This window comes from Elephas maximus, chromosome 25, assembly GCF_024166365.1.
Source record: "Elephas maximus indicus isolate mEleMax1 chromosome 25, mEleMax1 primary haplotype, whole genome shotgun sequence".
Lineage (NCBI taxonomy): Eukaryota > Metazoa > Chordata > Mammalia > Proboscidea > Elephantidae > Elephas > Elephas maximus.
The window spans coordinates 4,511,959-4,532,435 of record NC_064843.1 but is presented as its reverse complement, the minus strand read 5'-3'; the positions used below and the strand labels follow the sequence as shown (position 1 = coordinate 4,532,435).

The 20,477-nt window shown below is 45.2% G+C and overlaps 1 protein-coding gene across 2 annotated transcripts; it reads left to right on the top strand.

Moving 5' to 3' along the window:
- The first annotated feature begins 18,595 nt into the window (after positions 1-18,595).
- Positions 18,596-20,215, top strand: PPDPF (pancreatic progenitor cell differentiation and proliferation factor). Of its 2 annotated transcripts, none has more exons than XM_049869697.1 (4): positions 18,596-18,675; positions 19,272-19,465; positions 19,726-19,803; positions 19,919-20,215. In XM_049869697.1, exons 2-4 carry the CDS (start codon positions 19,411-19,413, stop codon positions 20,125-20,127), a joined length of 342 nt encoding a protein of 113 aa, XP_049725654.1. In that variant the 5' UTR covers positions 18,596-18,675; positions 19,272-19,410; the 3' UTR covers positions 20,128-20,215. The 2 variants fall into 2 exon arrangements, with proteins under 2 accessions (XP_049725654.1, XP_049725653.1); XM_049869696.1 differs by lacking the exon at positions 18,596-18,675 and adding an exon at positions 18,886-19,010.
- The last annotated feature ends 262 nt before the right edge of the window (positions 20,216-20,477 follow it).

Below are 20,477 nucleotides of genomic sequence, written 5' to 3'. Positions count from 1 at the left end.
GGGGCTTCCGCTTCCGGCCCCCCCCCGCCCCGCCCCCGAGGCTAGGCTGCAGCCCGGCACTCTCCAATTCAGCCCATTGGAGGCTGGGAGACCAAACAAGGAGCCCAGGGGGACACTCACGGGGAGAAGGGCAGCAGAGGCAGCCCCACAGTCAGGACAGGGGTGGTAGCCTGCCCATGCCCACGGAGACAAAGGGGAAAACTGGGCGGGGCGGGAGGGGCCTGCAGGAAAGGTGGGTTTCCTCCAGCCCACGTGGCAAAAGGGAAGCCAGTGGGCCTTTTCCGAACCATCAGCCACTCCTCCCCCTCCGCCAGGTCCAGTGTAGAAAGTGGGGGAGGATCCCAGGGCTGCCGTCAGGTATGCTTTGAGGGCTGACTGGAAGCAGATTTCCCTCCCTGTGACCCTGCCCAGAGTGGTGAAGGGAGAGGCCACCACAGTGCTGCTCCTGGCACCACTCTCCCCCAGACCCTCTGATGTCCTGTGCACTTTGCCCCCACCTTCAAGGAGATTCAAGAGGAGGGGTCTTAAGGTTGGGAAATTGCCCCAGGGAACTGACAGCTCATTAGCAACTCCAGATGCCATGTTTTCACCTCCAGTTTCCCTCAGTTAGGCAGCCGGGAGCCACAGCAAGGGAGATCTGGCCTCATAAGCAGGAGACCTTCTGGGCGTCTCAGGATGAGCCGGCCCAGGAGGCTGCTGGGCAACATCATAATCCTCCCAATGAAGGACCCTCCCCACGTGGCCAGGGCCAGGGAGGCTGGACCATATCAGGGGAAAGGGAAGGAAGGCTGAGGCCACCGTTGCTCTCTTTTTACCTTGTTTTTGAACATACTTAGAGAAATGTGCTCATGTGTACTTGAGGAATTATCATGAAGCAAATGACCCTCGGAAGCACCACCCATATCAGGGAATAGAACATTCCTTTGGGTCCTCCTAGGACAAAGGTGGCCATTCTCCTGGCTTCTTAAGCCATAGATCTTTTTGTCTGTTTTTAAACTTTATGTATATGGAATGTACAGTAAACTGGCTTCTTTCATGAATCATTTATATTTGTGAGATTTATCCATGCTGCTGCATATAATAGTCATTTGTTCATTTTCATTGCTATGTAGTATTCCCATAGTCGTTTTGAGCTGTAACAAGTAAATCTGCAGTGGACCTCCTGTGCACACATTTAGATGCACTTGTGCATGTCTTTCTATTGGGTGTATACCCCAGGAGTGGAGGTTTTGTTCATAGGGTGTGTATATTATGCCAGTCATTAGTTTATTGCCTCTTGGCTGTAAATTCACCCTTTCGATATTCACCCATGCTCTGCAATAATGGACAGAATTTCTTCAAGCATTTCTCCTTTGCAGTGAGCATGATCCATTTTTACAGAGCAAGCAATAAAGGGTAAATTTGGAGCTGGAAGGGAATTAACTGATAACTGGCTTTTTTCCTTGACTATGGGTCGGTCACATTTTTCTGTTTCTTTGCATGTCTAGTGACTTTTGATTGAATACTGGACATTGTTTAGAGACTCTGGATTCTGTTATCTTCCTCTAAATACTTTTGTTTCTTGCTTTAGCAGGCCATTCAATCACTGGACCTGCATAGGCTTGTTTTCGTGCTTTGTTAGGGTGGATCTGTGGAAAGCTCAAAGTATCTCCCAAGCCCTTCTAACTTGGTGGGACTCAACCTTCAATCTTGGTCTCCCCTGTAGATCATTTTGGGGCTTGTTTTTAACTTTTGTCATGTGGGCCTAGAATAGGCATCGCTCTAAAATATAGTCATTTCTCCTAAAAAAGAAAAAAAAAGTTAGAAGTCTTTCCATTCTGGCTGGGCCAGAAGGCCAATGCTGCCCAGGACTTCATATATATATAATATATATTATATATATATATAAATATGTATGTATAATTTTCTTTATTTTTGTTGTTGTTGAGAGAATATACACAGCAAAACATACATCAGTTCAACAGCTTCTACATGTACCATTTGCTGACATTGATTATATTCTTCCAGTTGTGTAACCATTACCACCCTCCTTTTCTGAGTTATTCCTCATTACATAGGTTCACTGCCCCCTAAGCCTCCTATCTAGTCTTTCCAGTTTCTGTTGTCAATTTGATCCCATACAGATAGTACTTAAAACAGCATAATGCTCAAGGCAGACATTATTTACAAGTTAAACTAAACTATAGTTTCTTTTTAAGAAGACTTATGAGATGTTTTTGGTTTAAGGTTTCAAGTTTATCTTAGGGCAGTAGTTTCAGGGGTTCATCTAATCTTCATGGCTCCAGAAAGTCTGGAGTACATGAGAATTTGAAATTCTGGTGTGTGTCTTCTCACTTTTCATCAGGATTCTTCTATAGAATCTTTTATCAAAATGTTCAGTAATGGTACCCAGATACCATCCAGTTCTTCTGCTCCCATGGCAAAGGAGGCAGTTGTTCATGGAGGCAATTAGCCACACATTCCATTTCTCCTCCTATTCCTTACGCTCCTTCTCCCTCTGTTGTATCAAGCAAATAGAGACCAATCGTTGTGCTTGGGCAGCCGCTTGCGAGATGTTAAGAACCCAGGCACTACACATCGAGCTAGGAGGTAGAACAGAAGCACTAAACATGTTATTAGGCCAATTACCTGGCATGTCTCATGAAACCATGACCCTAAACCTTTAAACCAAGAAACGAAATCCCATGAAGCTTTTGGTTGTACATAAACATCCTCAGCAGTTACTGTTTTTTTTTTTTTTGGTGAATATATCTATCACACAATTTTGCCAATTCGCCTTTTTACAGTTGTACAACTTACTGACAGCAATTACAATAATTGGCTGTGCAACCCTACCCTTAATCAACGAGATATTTCTATCACCGTTAACTCCCCTTCCCTCCTCCCTCCCACTCCTGGTAACCACTAATAAACTTTGTTCTCTATACATTTGTCTTTTTATATAAGTGAGATCATACAATATTTGTCCTTTTGTGATGGGCTTATTTCACTCAGCATAATGTCTTCCAGCTCCGTCCATATCGTAGAATGTATCACTACTTCATTTCTCCTACTGGCTGGGCAGCATTCCATTGTACGTATGTACCACATTTTTTAATCCATTCATCTGTTGATGGGCATTTGGGTTGTTCCCACCTTTTGGCTATTGTGAATAGTGCTGCAGTGAACATTGGTGCACAAGCTGCCCAGGACTCTTGACTTCTAGTCTTTTTGTTCCATTCTCAACCTATGCAGGACAAAACTTGAGGGGATCCCCAGTAAGTCACTCCTTGTATTATTCCCTCATCTGAGTGCAGAAGGACCTGTGACTTCTAGATAATAAACAAAAACAAACAAACTGTTATCATGGAGTCAATTCCAACTCATAGCGACCCTGCAGGACAGAGTAGAACTGCCCCATAGTGTTTCCAAGGAGCAGCTGGTGGATTTGAACTGCCGGCCTTTTGGTTAGCAGCTAAATGCTTAACCACTGCACCACCAGGGTCCCTTCTAGATAATTGAATATGGCAAAGGTGACAAGATAGTTACTCCTCTGATTGGTTTATAGCATTTAAGTCTTGGCAGGCTGGAGTAAGAGATTCTACTGCTGACCTTGAAAGAAGTAAACTGAGATTTTGTAAGAGCGCCTGTGAGGGTGCCACCTGGCAAGGAGTTTTGGGGCCCAAGAGCTCTCAAACAGCAAGAAAGCGGGAACTTCAGTCCTACAACTGCAAGGAACCCAATTCCGCCAACAACCTTTGTGAGCTTTGAAAACGACACCCAAGCTTCAGAAAAGAACGTTGACACCTCGATTGCAGCCTTTTGAGATTCTGAGCAGAGGACCCAGCTAAGCCATGCCTAGACTCTTGACTCACAGAAACTGTGAGATAATAATAAATGCATATTGTTTTAAGACACTAAATTTTTGATAATTTGTTATGTAGCAGTAGATGACTAATACACAGTTGATAGCAGCTGCTCTCTGGTAAGCGTCAGGTGTACTAGGTGTCTGCGAAATACAGGCTAGCCCTCAGCCACAGGCTTGCACGGGACCCACGTAAAGTGAACTTCTGGGTCCCAAGCAGCTCCCCACCCTGAATTCCAATCTCTGCCTCTCAGCTGAGGTGGACCACCATGCTCTGCTTGGGCCGCTGCTTGCTGTGTTATGGCCAGTCAGTGGTCCCCAGGAAAGCCAGTGATCGTGGAGCCCACCTGTGAGTTCCTGTCTCTCGGTCTACACTCCAGTGCCTGGAAGCAGCTGCCTCAGACATTTTGTCCAGTTTCACAGTTGTTTATGGAGAAAGAGCTGGCCTAGTACCAGGCATTCCAGCATGTATGGAAGCAGAATTTGACTCCACACATTTTAACTTTTTATTTTGAAATGATTTTAAACTTAGAGTGAAGTTGCAAGAATAGTACCGAGAACTCCCCTTACACTCTGCATCCATATCCGCTAGTTCTTAACATTTTCCACATTTGCTTTGTCATTCTCTTTCACCGTATATGAATATATATATATTTCTTCCAAACAATTTGAAAAAAAAATGTTGCCTTTACCCCCTTAATATTTCAGTGTGTATTTCCAACTAATACTTTAATCTACAGTCCAAAGTCCAATTTTGTCAGTTATCCCAATAATGTTTTCACGGCCAAATACTTTTCCCAACCCAGGATCACGTGCTGATTTCGCTAATCAGGTCTCTTGAGTTGCCAACAACCTGGAACAGTGCCTCAGCATTTTATCTTTTTTTTTTTGTCTCTTATTACACTAATATTTTTAAAGATTATAGGCCAGTTGTTTTATAGAATGCTCCTCAGTTGGGGCTTTTCTGATGTTGCCCATGAGCAGATTCAAGTTTTTGTTTTGTTTTGTTTTTTGCAGGGATACCACAACAGAGACACTCGTCCTTCCCAATACATCACACATTGGGAGGTGCCCGATGTCAGTTTACGCATTACTGGTGATGTTATCTTTGGTCACCTGATTAAAATGCTGCCCACCAGCTTTCTCTACAGTAAAGTTACTATTTTTCCTTTTATAGCCTGTTGTTAGGTGCCTTTGAGTCGGTTCCGACTCATACCGACCCTATATACAACAGAACGAAAGACTGCCCGGTCCTGCATCATGCTCACAATCGTTGTTATGCTTGAGCCCATTGTTGCAGTCACTGTGTCTATCCATCTCATTGAGGGTCTTCCTCTTTTTCGCTGACCCTGTACTTTACCAAGCATGATATCCTTCTCCAGGGACGATCCCTCCTGATAACATGTCCAAAGTATGTAAGACATAGTCTTGCCATCCTTGCTTCTAATGAGCATTCTGGTTGTACTCCTTCCAAGACAGATTTGTTCCGTCTTTTGGCAGTCCATGGTGTATTCAATATTCTTCGCCAACATCACAATTCAAAGGCGTCAATTCTTCTTTGGTCTTCCTTATTCATTGTCCAGCTTTCAAATGCATATGAGGCGATTGAAAATACCATGGCTTGGGTCAGGCACACCTTAATTTTCAAGGTGACGCCTTTGCTTTTCAACACTTTAAAGGGGTGTTTTGCAGCAGATTTGCCCAATGCAACGTGTCTCTTGATTTCTTGACTGCTGTGTCCATGGCTGTTGATTGTGGATCCAAGCAAAATAAAATCCTTGACAATTTCAATCTTTTCTCCATTCATCATGATGTGGCTTATTGGTCCAGTGGTGAGGATTTTTGTTTTCTTTATGTTGAGGTGTAATCCATACCGAGGGTTTTTGATCTTTTTCAGTAAGTGCTTCAAGTCCTCTTCACTTTCAGCAAGCAAGGTTGTGTCATTGCATAACACAGTCTTCCTTCAGTTCTGATGCCCCATTCTTCTTATATAGTCCAGCTTCTCAGATTATTTGCTCAGCATACAGATTAAATAGGTATAGTGAAAGAAGACAATCCTGATGCACAGCCTTCCTGACTTTAAACCAATCAGTATCCTCTTGTTCTGTCCAAACAACTGCCTCTTGACCTACGTACAGGTTCCTCATGAGCACAATTAAGTGTTCTGAATTCCCATTCTTTGTAACATTGTCCATAATTTGTTACGGGCCCTCATTCCACGTCCTCTTCTGAATCCGGCCTGAATTTCTGACAGTTCCCTGTCAATACATTGCTGCAGCCATTTTTGAATGATCTTCAGCAAAAATTTTACTGTTGTGTGATATTAATGATATTGTTTGATAATTTCTGCATTCGGTTGGGTTGCCTTTCTTGGGAATAGGCATAAATATGGATCTCTTCCAGCCAGTTGGCCAGGTAGCTGTCTTCCAAATCTCTGCATAGATGAGTAAGCGCTTCCAGCGCTGTATCCGTTTGTTGAAACATCTCAATTTATATTCCATCAATTCCTGGAGCCTTGTTTTTCACCAATACTTTCAGTGCAGCTTGGACTTCTTCCTTCAGTACCATCAGTTCCTGATCATATGCTACCTCTTGAAATGGCTGAACGTTGACCAATTCTTTTTGGTATAATGACTCTGTGTATTCTTCCACCTTCTTTTGATGTTTCCTGCATCATTTAATATTTTCCCCATGGATTCTTCACTATTGCAACTCGAGGCTTGAATTTTTTCTTCAGTTCTTTCAGCTTGAGAAATCCCAAGCATGTTCTTCCCTTTTGGTTTTCTATCTCCAGCTCTTTGCACATGTCATTGTAATACTTTACTTTGTCTTGTTGAGCCGCCCTTTGAAATCTTCTGTGTAGTTCTTTTACTTCATCATTTCTTCCTTTTGCTTTAGCTGCTCAACTTTCAAGAGCAGTTTCAGGGTCTCTTCTGACATCTGTTTTGGCCTTTTCTTTCTTTCCTGTCTTTTTAATGACCTCTTGCTTTCTTCATGGATGATGTCTTTGATGTCATTGCACAACTTGCCTGGTCTTTGGTCATCAGTGTTCAATGCATCAAATCTATTCTTCAGATGGTCTCTAAATTCAGGTGGGATATACTCAAGGTCATACTTTGGGTCTCGTCCACTTGTTCTAATTTTCTTCAGTTTCAGCTTGAACTTGCATATGAGCAATTGATGGTCTGTTCCATAATCAGCTCCTGGCCTTGTTCTGACTGATAATATTGAGCTTTTCCATTGTCTCTTTCCACAGATGTAATCGATTCTATTCCTGTGTATTCCATTTGGCCAGGTCCACATGTATAGTTGCCATTTATGTTGCTGAAAAAAAGGTATTTGCAGGGAAGAAGTCGTTGGTCTTGCAAAATTCTATCATGCTATCTCCGGCACTGTTTCTATCACCAAGGCCATATTTTCCAACTACCGAGCCTTCTTCTTTGGTTCCAACTTTCACATTCCAATCACCTGTAATTATCAACGCATCTTGATTGTATGTTCGATCAATTTCAGACTACAAAAGCTAGTAAAAATCTTCATTTTTTTTCATCTTTGGCCTTAGTGATTGCTGTGTAAATTTGAATAATAGTCATATTAACTGATCTTCCTTGTAGACGTATGGATATTATCTTGTCACTGAGAGCATTGTGCTTCAGAATAGATCTTGAAATGTTCTTTTTGAAGATGAATGCAATGCCATTAAGTAAGTAATTAATAGGAATGTGCTTTGAATTATGTAAATACAGGTAGTGCCCGACTTACAGTATATTCAAGTTATGACCAACTGCACTTACCAAGCTCCATTTTTGCACATCTTACCATTACTAATATGTACCACATACAATACTGCAGTGCGTAATTTGCTGATGTTATCATTTTCAGATGTTCACTCACAGATATTCAATTTTATGATTTACTTATTCAAAACACTGCTGTGTTTTGAAATAAAAAAAAAAAAAGGTATTCAACTTAAGCCAGAACTGACTTATGATGAAATGGTCAGAACTGAACCCTGTCAAAAGTTGAGGTCTACCTATATCCTGTTGCTCATCAAAACCCCACTCTCAGTTTAGCATTTATTGATGATTTTTACCTGAATAAATTTTTACTGTGATGTTTGTGCTTTTTAAATGACTTATCTATTCTTTTTTTGGAATGATCATACAGTAAAATTGACTTTTTTGAAAGGTGTACAGTTCTATGGCACCATCCGTCTGTCATTTGCTATACTGGGTGGTAGCTTGCATGTTGCTATGATGCTGGAAGTACAAATACTGGCAGGGTCACCCATGGTGGACATGTTTCAGTGGAGCTTCTAGACCAAGACAGATTAGGAAGAAAGACCTGGTGATCTATTTTAGAAAATTAGCCAGTGAAAACCCTATGGGTCAGAACAGAATATCATTCGATACAGTGCTGGGAAATGATCTCTCTAGGTTGGAAAGCACTCAAAATAAACAGTGGCCACAACAATAGGCTAGAGTCTACCAACGACGGTGAAGATGGTGCAGGACCAGCTAACATTTCATTCTGTTATATGTGGAGTCACCGTGAGTTGTAGCTGACTCCGTGGAAAGTAACAACCACAGGAGTTCTGTGAATATGAACACGTGTACGGGGTCCTATATCCGTCACCACAGTCAGGGCGCAGAACGGCCCCTGCCCTAAAAGCTGCCTGTGTAGTCCCACCGCCTCCTCTGGCAACTACTGACCTGCCTCCATCACCACACCTTTGTCTTCTGGGGAATGTCACATAGATGGAATCAGACAGTATTTCACTTCATGACATTGGCTGCTTCCACTCAGCATAATGCCCTTAAGAATCGTCCACGTTGTTGAGCACATCAATGGTGCATTCCTTTTATCACCGAGTAGTCTTCCCTGTGCACCGCAGTTTGGTTATCCAGTCACCCAATGAATGACATTTCAATTGTTTCCAGCTTTTGGCAATCATAAATAAATCTGCCACATACATCAGTGCACAAATTTTTGTGTAACGTAAGTTTCAACGTATCTTGGGCAAATGCCCAGGAGTGGACTTCCTGGGTCATATAGTAGATGTATATTTAATTTTTTAAGAAACTGCCAAACTGATTTTCCCGGTGGTTGTACCGTTTTACATGGACGCCAGCAGTGTGTGACAATTCCAGTTTCTCCAAATCTTCAGCAGTTCTAGGTATTCTCGGTTTGGGTTTTTTGTGTAATGGCGTTCATTGTGGGTTTAATTTATATTTCCCTAATGGTAAATGAAGGAAGCCTGGAGGCACAACGGTTAAATACTCTGCTGCTAATCAAAGGATTGATTAGGTAATCAAAGGATTGGTGGTTTGACTTCACCCAGCAGCTCTGAGGGAGAAAGACTTTGTGATCTGCTCCAATAAAGATTACAGCCTAGAAAACCCTATGAGGCAGTTCTGCTCCGTGACATGGAGTCACCATGAGTTGAAATTGACTCAGTGGCACCCAGCAACAACAACAATTGCTAATGATGTTGAAGTGAAACAAGTTTCTTTATTTGGCCTTTTGCCTTGGTTCTTTGGAAAAATAGCTTGAGAGATTTTCCCCTTAAGCCCTGAGTTTTCTACATCAGAGGGTGTGTTACTTTTGTCCAGGTTGATTAACATTTCCTGGGGGCAATGTGGTAGCAGTAGTGCAGAACTTCTTCTAACATCAGGGAGAATGAGAATCAGCATCAATCCTTCCACTCTCCAATCTTTTTACCAATTCTGACGCCAGTTGCCCCCTCCACAGCACCCTCTACTTCTCCACTGGGTTTGATAATTCATTGCAACGGCCACACAGAACTCACAGTTATATGGTTTATTGGGGGAAGTAACGAGATCAAGATTAACTTGGAAGTAACTGGTCAACGTCAGGAAGCACACAGACAAAGTCTGGAAGTTTCCCCCAAAGTGAAGAGCACATCCCTCCCTTCTTTAGTGTAGGACAGCGCTCTTTCTCTCTCAGCAGGACACGGCCCCTCAGGACAGACCTCCTCTTGGCCTCTAGGACAAGCCTGCTCTCAGCCCCTGCCCTGCTAGGGTAAGTGTTACAACTGCCATAGCTCTGCCAGCAAGTTACAGGAGGCACCTCACTCCTTCAGAAAGCCTCTTGCCCGAAAGCCCTTGGCTCTCTCGTTCTGAGGGTCCTCAAGCCCCTTTAGCTCCACCAACAAGTGCCCAAGGTACCCCACTCACCAGCAAGCCTCCTGCCTGAAGGCACTCTTCTCTCTTGCTCCATGGGCTGGCAAGCCCACTGTCGCTGCCTTGATCCATGGACTGAAAAGCCCACTATGCTCTCTTGCACTGGTCCCCTGGTTCTGCTGCCACCACTCCTATACTACAACTCTGTCTCCTGGGTTTAGGAGTTTCTCAGAGCAGGGATCCTGGATCCAAAGGATGCGCTCCACTCCAGGCTCTTCTTCTTGGTGGTAATGAGGTGTCCCCCCAACCTCTGTGGGATGGCTAGTGTCTTAGGCTGGGTTCTCTAGAGAAGCAAAACTAGTAAAGCAACCAAATATATAGAGATTTATATCAAGGAAATGGCTCATGCAGTTGTAGAGGCTGGAACATCCCAAGTCTGTGGATCAGGATAGAGGCTTCTCCTGATCCATGTAGCTGCAAGGGCTGGGAAACCCAAGATCTGCAGGTCAGAAAGCAGGGCTCTTGCTCACAGGCTGTGAAGATCAACGAATCCCAAGATTGGCAGGTAAGCTGCTAGCTCAAGTCCCAAGAACCGGAGGTCAGGTGAACAGGAAGCAGCTGTAGGATTCAGAGCAGGCAAAAGCCAGAACATCTGCTTATATCTGGACACAGTCCACACTCCCAAGGCAACTCCCTTTCAACTGACTGGCTACTCACCCAGAAGAGAGTGCCATCGGAGGGATGGCTGGTGGCCGAGTTGGCTGAGAAGATGGATCGTGGAGGTATAGCTGATGTCCACCTCACTGGAATCAGCTCTGTGCTGATCCTGGTTCTTATCCCTGGGGAATCTAGACACTGATGCCACTAGCAGCACAACACAGATGTTGAAGAGCTTTCCATGTGCTTGATGGTACATCCTCTTCGGTGAAGTGCTTATTCAAATCTTTTGCCCATTTTTTTAACAGAGTTATTGAGATATAATTTGTATACCTTAAATTTCACTCATTTAAAGTATATATATATATATATTTTAAAGTATATATGTAATGGTCTTGTAGTATATTTACAGAGTCGTGCCAGCATAATCTACTTTTGAATCATGAGCACTTAGATTTTCATCACCCCAAAAATAAATCTTGCACCATTTAACGGTCATTCTCCATCACCCCACGCAATTACTTAATCTACTTTCTGTCCCTATAGATTTCTATATTCTGCACTTTTCATATAAATGGAATTGTATAACACATGGTCTTTTTTATCTGACTTTGTTCACTCAGCATATGTTTTCAGGGTTACTCTATGTTGTAGCATGTATCAGCACTTCTTTTTTTTTAATTTCCAAATAATCTGTATTTTTTTATCCATTCATCTATTGATGAACATTTGGGTTGTTTCCACTTTTTGACTGTTATAAATATTGCTCTTACGAACATGCATGTACAGGTTTTTGTGAGGACAAATGTTTTCATTTCTCTTGAGTAGATGTCACAGGTTGAATTGTGTTCCCCAAAAATATGTACTGTAAATCCTAACCTCTATGCCTGTGGTTAGATATTAATAATATCATTCACAAGCAAAATTTTGCTGAAGATCATTCAAAAGAGGCTGCAGCAGTATATCTACAGAAAACTGCCAGAAATTCAGGATGGATCCAGAAGAGGACGTGGAACCAGGGATATCATTACTAATGTCAGATGGATCCTGGCTGAAAGCAAAGAATACCAGAAGGATGTTTACCTGTGTTTTATGGACTATGCAAAGGCTTTCGACTGTGTGGACCATAATGAATTATGGATAACATTGCAAAGAATGGGAATGGGAATTCCAGAACATTTAGTTGTGCTCATGTAGAACCTGTACATAGATCAAGAGGCAGTTGTTCGGACAGAACAAGGTGATACTGATTGGTTTAAAGTCAGGAAAGGCTTGTGTCAGGATTGTATACTTTCACCATACCTATTCAATCTGCACGCTTAGCAAATAATCTGAGAAGCTGGACTATATGAAGAAGAACGGGGCATCAGGTTTAGCGGAAAACTCATTAACAACCTACTGAATTTGGACTTCTAGCCTACTAGACTGTAAGAGAAGAAACTTCTCTTTGTTGAAGCCATCCACTTGTGGTGTTTCTGTTATAGCGGCACTAGGTTACTAAGATAGACAGTTTTTTGTTTTTTTTATTGTGCTTTTTTAGGTGAAGGTTTACACCTCAAGTTAATTTCTCATACAAAAATTTATACACATATTGTTATGTGGTCTTAGTTGCAATCCCTATAATGTGACAACCCACTCCCCTTTCCACCCTGGGTTTCCTGTGTCCATTCGAACAGCTCCTATCTCTTTTTGCCTTCTCGTCCCTCCTTGGAACAGGAGCTGCCAATTTAGTCTCACGTATCTTACTTCAATTAAGAAGCACACTCTTCACGAGTATTATTTTATGTTTTACAGTCTCTTTGTCTGAAGAGTTGGCTTTGGGAAATGGTTTTAGTTCTGGGTTAACATTGAGTCCGGGGGCCATGTCTTCTGGGATTGCTCTAGTCTCAGTCAGACTATTAAGTCCGGTCTTTTTATGTGAATCTGAGTTCTATACCACACTTTTCGCCTGCTCCATCGGGGACTTTGTTGTGTTATCTGTCAGGGCAGCCATTGGTGATAGCCAGGCACCATCTAGTTCTTCTGGTCTCAGACTGATGGAGTCTCTGGTTTATGTTGTCCTTTAGTCTCTTGAGCTAATATTTTCCTTGTATCTTTGGTGTCCTTCATTCTCCTCTCCTCCACGTGGGTTGAGACCAACTGATGCATCTTAGATGGACATTTACAAGCTTTTAAGACCCTAGACACCACTTACCAAAGTAGGATGCAGAACATTCTCTTAATAAACTTTGTTATGCCAATTGACCTAGATGTCCCCGAAACCAAAGTCCCCAGACCCCGATCCTATTTCTATGCTCTAAAATACCTTCAGTAGTGGTGGTGTTAACTCTTCTCTGAAAGTTTGGTAGAATTCTCCAGTGAACTCATCAGGGCCAGGGTTTTTTGTTGTTGTTGTTGTTGGGAGTTTTTAAATTATCTCTTCAATCTCTACTTTTGTTATAGGTTTATTTAGTTATTCTACCTCTGTGTTAGTTTAGGTAGGTAGTGTGTTTCTAGAAATTTGTCCATTTCCTCTAGATTTTGAAATTTGTTGGAGTACAATTTTTCATAGTATTCTGTTATAATTATTTTAATTTCAGTTGTGTCTGTTGTGGTATCGCCCATCTCATTTCTTATTCAGGTTATTTGCTTCCTTTCCTGTTTTTCTTTTGTGAGTTTGGCCAATGGTTTATTGATTTTGTTGATCTTTTCAAAGAACCAGCTTTTGGTCTTGTTAACTCTTTCAATTGTTTTTTTATTCTCTATTTCATTTATTTATGCTCTAATTTTTATTATTTCTTTTCTTCTGGTGCCTTTGGGCTTCTTTTTCTGCTCTTTTTCTATTTGTTCCAGTTGTAGGGTTAATGCTTTGATTTTGGCCCTTTTTTTTGGATGCGTGCATTTATAGCTATAAATTGACCTCTGAGCACTGCTTTTGCTGTGTCCTGAAGGATCTGGTAGGATGTATTTTCATTCTCATTTGATTCTGTGAATTTTTTTATGGTCAGAAAAGATGCTTTGTATTATTTTGATGTTTTGGATTCTGTTAAGCCTTGCTTTGTGGCCCAATATGTGGTCTATTCTGGAGAATGTTCCACGTGCATCGGAAAAGAAAGTATACCTGATTGCTGTTGGGTGGAATGTTCTGTATATGTCTGTGAGATCAAGTTGGTTGATTCTGGCATTTAGATCTTCTGTGTCTTTATCAAGCTTCTTTCTGGATGTTCTGTCCTTCACCAAAAGTGTTGTGTTGAAGTCTCCTACTATTATTGTGGAGCTGTCTATTTCTCTTTTCAATGCTGTAAGAGTTTGTTTTAGGTATTTTGGAGCTCTGTCGTTGGGTGCATAAATAATTATTATGCTTATGTCCTCCCGGTGTATTGACCCTTTAATCACTATATAATGTCCTTCCTTATCCTTTGTGGTGGGTTTTGCTTTAAAGTCTATTTTGTCAGAGATTAATGTCGCCACTCCTACTCTTTTTTGATTTTTGCTCGCTTGATATATATTTTTTTCCATCCTTTGAGTTTTAGTTTGTTTGTGTCTTTGAATCTAAAGTGTGCCTCTTATAGGCAGCATATAGACATACCGTGTTTTTTAACCCATTCTGCCACTCTCTATCTTTTTATTCGTGCATTTAGTCCGCTTATATTCACAGTAATTATTGATAGGTATGAGTTTAGTGCTGTCATTTTGACGCCTTTTTTGTGTGTTGTTGACAGTTTCTTTGTTCCACTTAATTCTCTGTGCTGAGCCATTTTTATGTACTTTCTTTTCATCTTTCTTATTGTTGATTTTGTATTTGCTGAGTCTTTATGTTTTTCTTCTTTTTTATTCTGATGTGTAGGATTGTTAGTTTTCTTTGTGGCTACATTAATATTTACCTCTATTTTTCTAAGTTTAAACTAATCTTTCATTTCTTGATATTGCCTTGACTTTCTCTCCATATGGAAGTTCTATGACTACATTATTTAGTCCCTCTTTTTTTATTTTAATGTTGGCATCTTTTACATATTGACATCTCTGTTTCCCTATTTTCAGTGTTTTAGCTTTGATTTATTTTTGTGAGTTCCCTATCAGGGTTGATATTTGGTTGTTCTGTCCTGTATTCTAGTCTTGGGTTGTTATCTGATGTTATTGGTTTTCTAACCAGAGAACTCCCTTTAGTATTTCTTGTAATTTTGGTTTGCTTTTTACAAATTCCCTCAACTTCTGTTTATCTGGAAATGCTCTAATTTCATCATCATATTTGTGAGACAGTTTTGCTGGATATATAATTCTTGGCTGGCATTTTTTTTTTTCCTTCAAGTCTTTATACATGTCATCCCATTGCCTTCTTGCCTGCATGGTTTCTGCTGAGCAGCCAGAGCCTAGTCTTTTTGACTCTTCATTTGTAGATGACTTTTCGTTTATCTCTAGCTGCTCTTAAAATTCTCTCTTTATCTTTGTTTTTGGCAACTTTGATTATAATATGTCTTGGTGACTTCTTTTGGGATCTACCCTGTGTAGGTTTTGATGAGCTTCTTGAATAGATATCTTCTTGTCTTCACAATATCAGGGAAGTTTTCTGCCAAACAAATCTTCAACAATTTTCTCTGTATTTTCTGTTACCCCAACCCCCCTCCCCATTCTGGTACTCCAGTCACTCATAGGTTATTCTTCTTGACAGAGTCCCACATAATTTTTAGAGTTTCTTCACTTTTTTAAATTCTTTTATCTGAGTTTTCCTCAAATAAATTGGTGCTTTATCTTAGGGGAACTGGCAGATTATTTTTTCCTGTTAATTTGTTCCCTCTCCAAAGCCAAGAGAATGGCTTGGGGTGCAGGATGGGTCCCACTTCTGGCCCAGGGGGCATGGCAATCACTGAAGCTGCACTGAGGGGAGCAGAGCTGAGGGGGACAGGTAAATGGGAGAGAGGTAATTCCCAGAGTGGGGAAGGGTTTTTTTTTTTTTTTTTTTTTTAATCCCAAGTGTAGGTTAGGCACTTGAACCTAACTTTTGCAGATTCAACACTGCTTCTCCCTGGTTCCAGAGGCTTGAGCACGACTCTCCACCACTCGGTTTCTTCCGATGTGGAAAATGCATCCCGAATGCTACTGCTCAGCCTGCACACGCTGCCTGCAGGATCCAGCCTGGAGGGTGTGGGCCAGGTCAGGTGTGGCAAATTTTAGCTGCTTCTGAACTCTCTCCCTCCCCTTGCTGCTCAATTCTTCAGCTTTGTCTTTGATGTTCAGGGCTCCTAGATTGTCATACATAATCGATTCACTTGTTTTTTCAGGTCTTTGTTGTAAGAGGGATCACAGGAAGTGTCTACTACTCCACCATCTCGGCCCCACCTCCTATGACAGACAGGTTTATTTATTTATTTTGCCTTATTGTACTGTTAAAACTAAGAGTAGTGAGACCTCCCTGCCTTTTTCCCAATGTGAGAGGGTCAGTCTTTCACAATTATGTAGGAAGTTGGTTATAGGCTCCTCAGAGACGCTCTTAATTCAATTGAAGAAGTTCCTTTTATTCCTAGTTTGTTGAGGGCTTTTATCATGAATAGCTGTTGAATTTTGTCAAATGCTTGTTCTCCATCATTTGATACGACTATTTAGTTTTTCTTCTTTAAGCTCTTAATATATCAATTGATTTCTGAATGTTGATACAGCCTTACATTCCCAGAATAAACCCTACTTGTTTGTGGTGTATAACTTATTTTAATATTGCTGGATTAGATTTGCTAATTTTTTGTTGAGAAATTTGTTTCTGCATTCATAAGTAGTGTCTTAGTCATCTAGTGCTGTGTAACAGAAATACCACAGTGGATGGCTTTAACAAACAGAAGTTTATTCTCTCACAGTCTAGTAGGCTAGAAGTCCAAATTCAGGGCATCAGCTTCAGGGGAAGGGTTCCTCTCTGGAGGAAGGTCCTTGTCATCAATCTTCCCCTCGACTAGGAGCTTCTCTGCCCAGAAACCCCAGGTCCACAGGACACACTCTGCTCCTGGCGCAGCTTTCTTGGTGATATGAGGTCCCCAGCTCTCTGCTTGCTTCCCTTTTCTTTTATCTCTTGTAAGATAAAAGGTGGTGCAGGCCACACCCCAGGGAAACTCCTTTTATATTGGAACAGGGATGTGACCTGAGCAAGGGTGTTACATCCCACCCTAAGCCTCTTCAACATAATCTAATCTTGCCACATTAACCATAGGCAGAGATTAGGATTTACAATACATATGAAAATCACACCCATCACAAAATGGAGGATAATCACACAGCACTGGGCATCGGAGCCTAACCAAGCTGACACACATCTTGGGGGACATAGTTCAACCCATGACAAGTAGCACCATCTGTAGTTTCATCGTTTTCACTGTCTCTTTCTGGGTTTAGTGTTAGGGTGATGCTGACATCATGAGTTGGGAAGTGTTCTCTCCCATATTTTCTGGAAGAGATTATATAGAATCTGTTATTTTTCTTTAAATGTTTGGTAGAATTCATCAGTAAAACCATCAGGGCCGAAGATTCCTTTTCTTTAATAGTTAGCCCATGTGCATCCCAGCTGTACGTGAGCAGGGCAGATGCCCAGGCTAGGCGGGTGCATATTCTACCTGCTGAAGTGGGGCGCTCCGTCTTCTCCCAACCCAGGCTAGCCGTTGGGAGGAATGGGGCCAGAAGGGGAAAAGCTGTCCCCTGTGCCACTGCTTGGCAGGCTCCAGGAACCCTGAGCAGAGCTGAGGGAGCATCTGGGCCATGAAGAATAAATGGCCCAATGACCTGACCACCACCAGGCTGGGGCTTCAGGGTATGTCCCTGAGGAATTAAATTTGGTTTGTGCTAAGATCACGGTGTATGATCCACGTTGACTGCAGGTCGAACAGGCTCCTGAGTGCTCTGTAAGCAACTCAGCGTGCGCCTCCCGTGCAGCCATTCTCTCCTGCTCCTGTGCCGGACCCAGTTACATGCACTGCATGCCGCGTGGTTATTTGGGAAGCCCAAGGAAGTTCCAGCTGGATAAGTGGCTGGGAGAGTCCCTGGAATGCTCTCTTCCCGGAAGATTCATGGCCTGTGCCTCCCCCTCCAGGGACTCCAAGAAGAGATGGAGGTGGAGAAGGGAAGCAGGAAAAGCAGAGACTGCCCCTACCTGGGTCAGGAGCTCTGAATCCATGCCCCTGTCCCCCACCACAGCGCTGCCCGAGCCGGGTGGCAACCAGATGCGCAGCCGCATCCCCGGGCCAGCCTGGGAAAGGGTCATAGGCAGGGGCATCCAGCCCCCGCCCTCCTGGGGCCTCGGTTTCCCGACTGCTAAGTGAGGGGGTTGGACTGACGCCCAGGAATTCTGTAGGGGTTCTTGTGAGGTGTAAGGACGAGGAGGGATTAGCAGGGGGGAGTGTGGGGGTTTGTCCACCCACTTGCCCTGAAGCCTTCTTGAAGGCGCTGCTCCACAGATGCCAGTCAACCTCAGGGAAGGAACTGCCCAGGGCCTTGAGCGCAGAGGCCGAACTTCCTGAGAGGCCGACTTCCCCCCTCTCGGGGAGAAGCGGCCCCAGTGCCCCGTGAGAAAGGCGGAAATCAGCTGAAGATGACAAGAATCTCCACGGGAAGTGGATCCCGCCCCTCCACCCCAGGGAAAGGAAGTCGGGCCCCGTTTATTGAGACACCAGTTTGAGCGGACGCCACTTTCCGGGGTCCCGCTCAAAACAGGGTGTCTCCAAGCACGGGGCGGCGCCTCTGCCTCTAACTACTGGAGGCTTGTCTCCAGACAGCATTTCTCCACCAAAACAAGACCCCTCCGCCAGCGTCCACCCCAGCTGGGTGCCAGCAGCCGGGTGCACGCTGGGGCTGGGGGCGCGCAGGGGACCTTCCGGCCCCAGGTGCCCTGCCCCCAAACCGCCCTGGAGTCCGGAACTGTGGGCCAGGCTCCGCACCCGGCGGAGAAGGCCCGCGGGAACGGATCTGACGCGTAGGGCGCCGAGCGCAGCGGTGCCGAGAGGATGGCCAGGCCGGGGAGGGAGGGACCGGCTCTGGGATCCGTGGAGCCTTTAGCAACACAGACCCCAGGCCAGGAAGGTACCAGCTTCGCGGGCCGCCCCCGGTCGCACGAACGCCACGGGCTGGACCTCCGCGGGAGCGGGACTGGAGCCACCTGTCCCAGGGGGCAGGGCTGGACCGAGGGGGCGGCCCCAAGCCGGGGGCGGGGTCTTTCCGCCCCGCCCTCCGTGACGTGTCCGCGGCGAAAGGCATATAAGCCGGAGCGTCTGCGCGTGCGCACACCCCGCGCGCGTCGCGGTCGTGGAGCAGCAGGTCGTGGTCGCCTGTGCAAATGGGCTCGGTGGCTTAATCCCCCCTCCCCGCCCCACGCCACCCGTGATCCTGCCCCGAGGCCCCGAGGGGTCGCCGCCGAGGTGAGGCGGGGCGGCGCGGGGATACAGGCTGGGGCGCGGGGCCTCTCCCGGGGTCCAGCCCGGCTCTGGGGGCGCGGGGTCTCGCGGTGCGCGGGAGGGAAGGCTGTGGGTCGCCGGCTCGGCGGGTTTGGACTGGGAAGTTGGCGGCCCCGCGCACAAAGCGCCTCTGTCCCTCCCGTGCGGCCGGTCCGGGCCGGTTGGAGCCGGCGGCACGAGAAGGCGGCCCCGGGCCCTGAGCCCCCCCTCCTACTCTGTTAACAGCCCGGAGCCGCCCGCGCGCCCGCCCCGCTCCGGGGCCTAAGCCGGCGGCTCCGCTCGTGGGGAGCACCCCTGCCTGAGCGGGTCCCCTGGTAACAAGCCCTCCACGCGTGCAAGTTTCCACCAGGCCACAAGCAAGAGCATGGCAGCCATCCCCTCCAGCGGCTCACTTGTGGCCACCCACGACTATTACCGGCGTGAGTATGGCCTTCGTCAGCCTGCACAACCCATCCAACCTGGCCCCTACCCCGAGGCCAGGCACAGAGGCCGCTCACCCAGCTTTCTGGTGCCCCTCCGCGCTCCCATCTTCTTGAGACCCCTGCCTAGAGAGGGGTGCCTTGCCAAGGACCCTGGCCCTGCCTCTTGTACTGCAAGTTAAAGCCAGTGACTGAAAGGCTGGTGGGCAGGGCCATGCTGGCAGAGGGCCCAGCTGTGCTGACCAGCCTCTCCTCCCCAGGCGGCCTGGGCTCCACTTCAAGTAATGGCTCCTGTGGAAGTGCTGAGTATCCTGGGGAAGCCATCCCCCACCGCCCAGGTGAGTGCAGCAACCCCATAGCTGCAGTCCTGGGGCAGCCACTCTGTGCCAGGGGAGCCATCTGATGGGGCCCAGGAGCAGGCACGTGCACCCTGATGCCATTTGCTCCTCCCAGGGCTTCCCAAAGCTGACCCAGGCCACTGGTGGGCCAGCTTCTTCTTCGGGAAAGCTGCCGTCCCATTCATGGCCACTGTGTTGGAGTCTCCAGTGCACTCAGGACCTCTCCAGACCCCCAGCGGCATGATCACTTGTGACCTGACTCAGGGCACCATGACAAAGCAGCCTGGCAGCCCACCAGCAACACCAGCGCCAGGCCCCTCCTGAATGGCCACCACATGGGCACACCCCCCCACACCCCTGCGGCTTCCCAAGGCACCGGGCATCAGAGCCCTCCCTGTCCCGCCCAGTAGACTAGGCAGGCTGCCATAAGTGGAGAAGTGGTTGATTGTTTTTTATGTCAAAAAAAGTAAAACACCAAAAAGAAGTCAAGAGAGCCCCACTCTTTACTGCTCAATCACATGTGAGCCTTCCCAACACCCCCTAACCATCTGCCTCAGACCAGGTGGGAATAAACGCGAAGGTGCCAGCAAGTAGGCTGTGATGTCTATGCCTGTTTCACCCAGGGCCTGCCGTGTGTGTGTGTGTGTGTGTGTGTGTGTGTGTGTGTGAGAGCC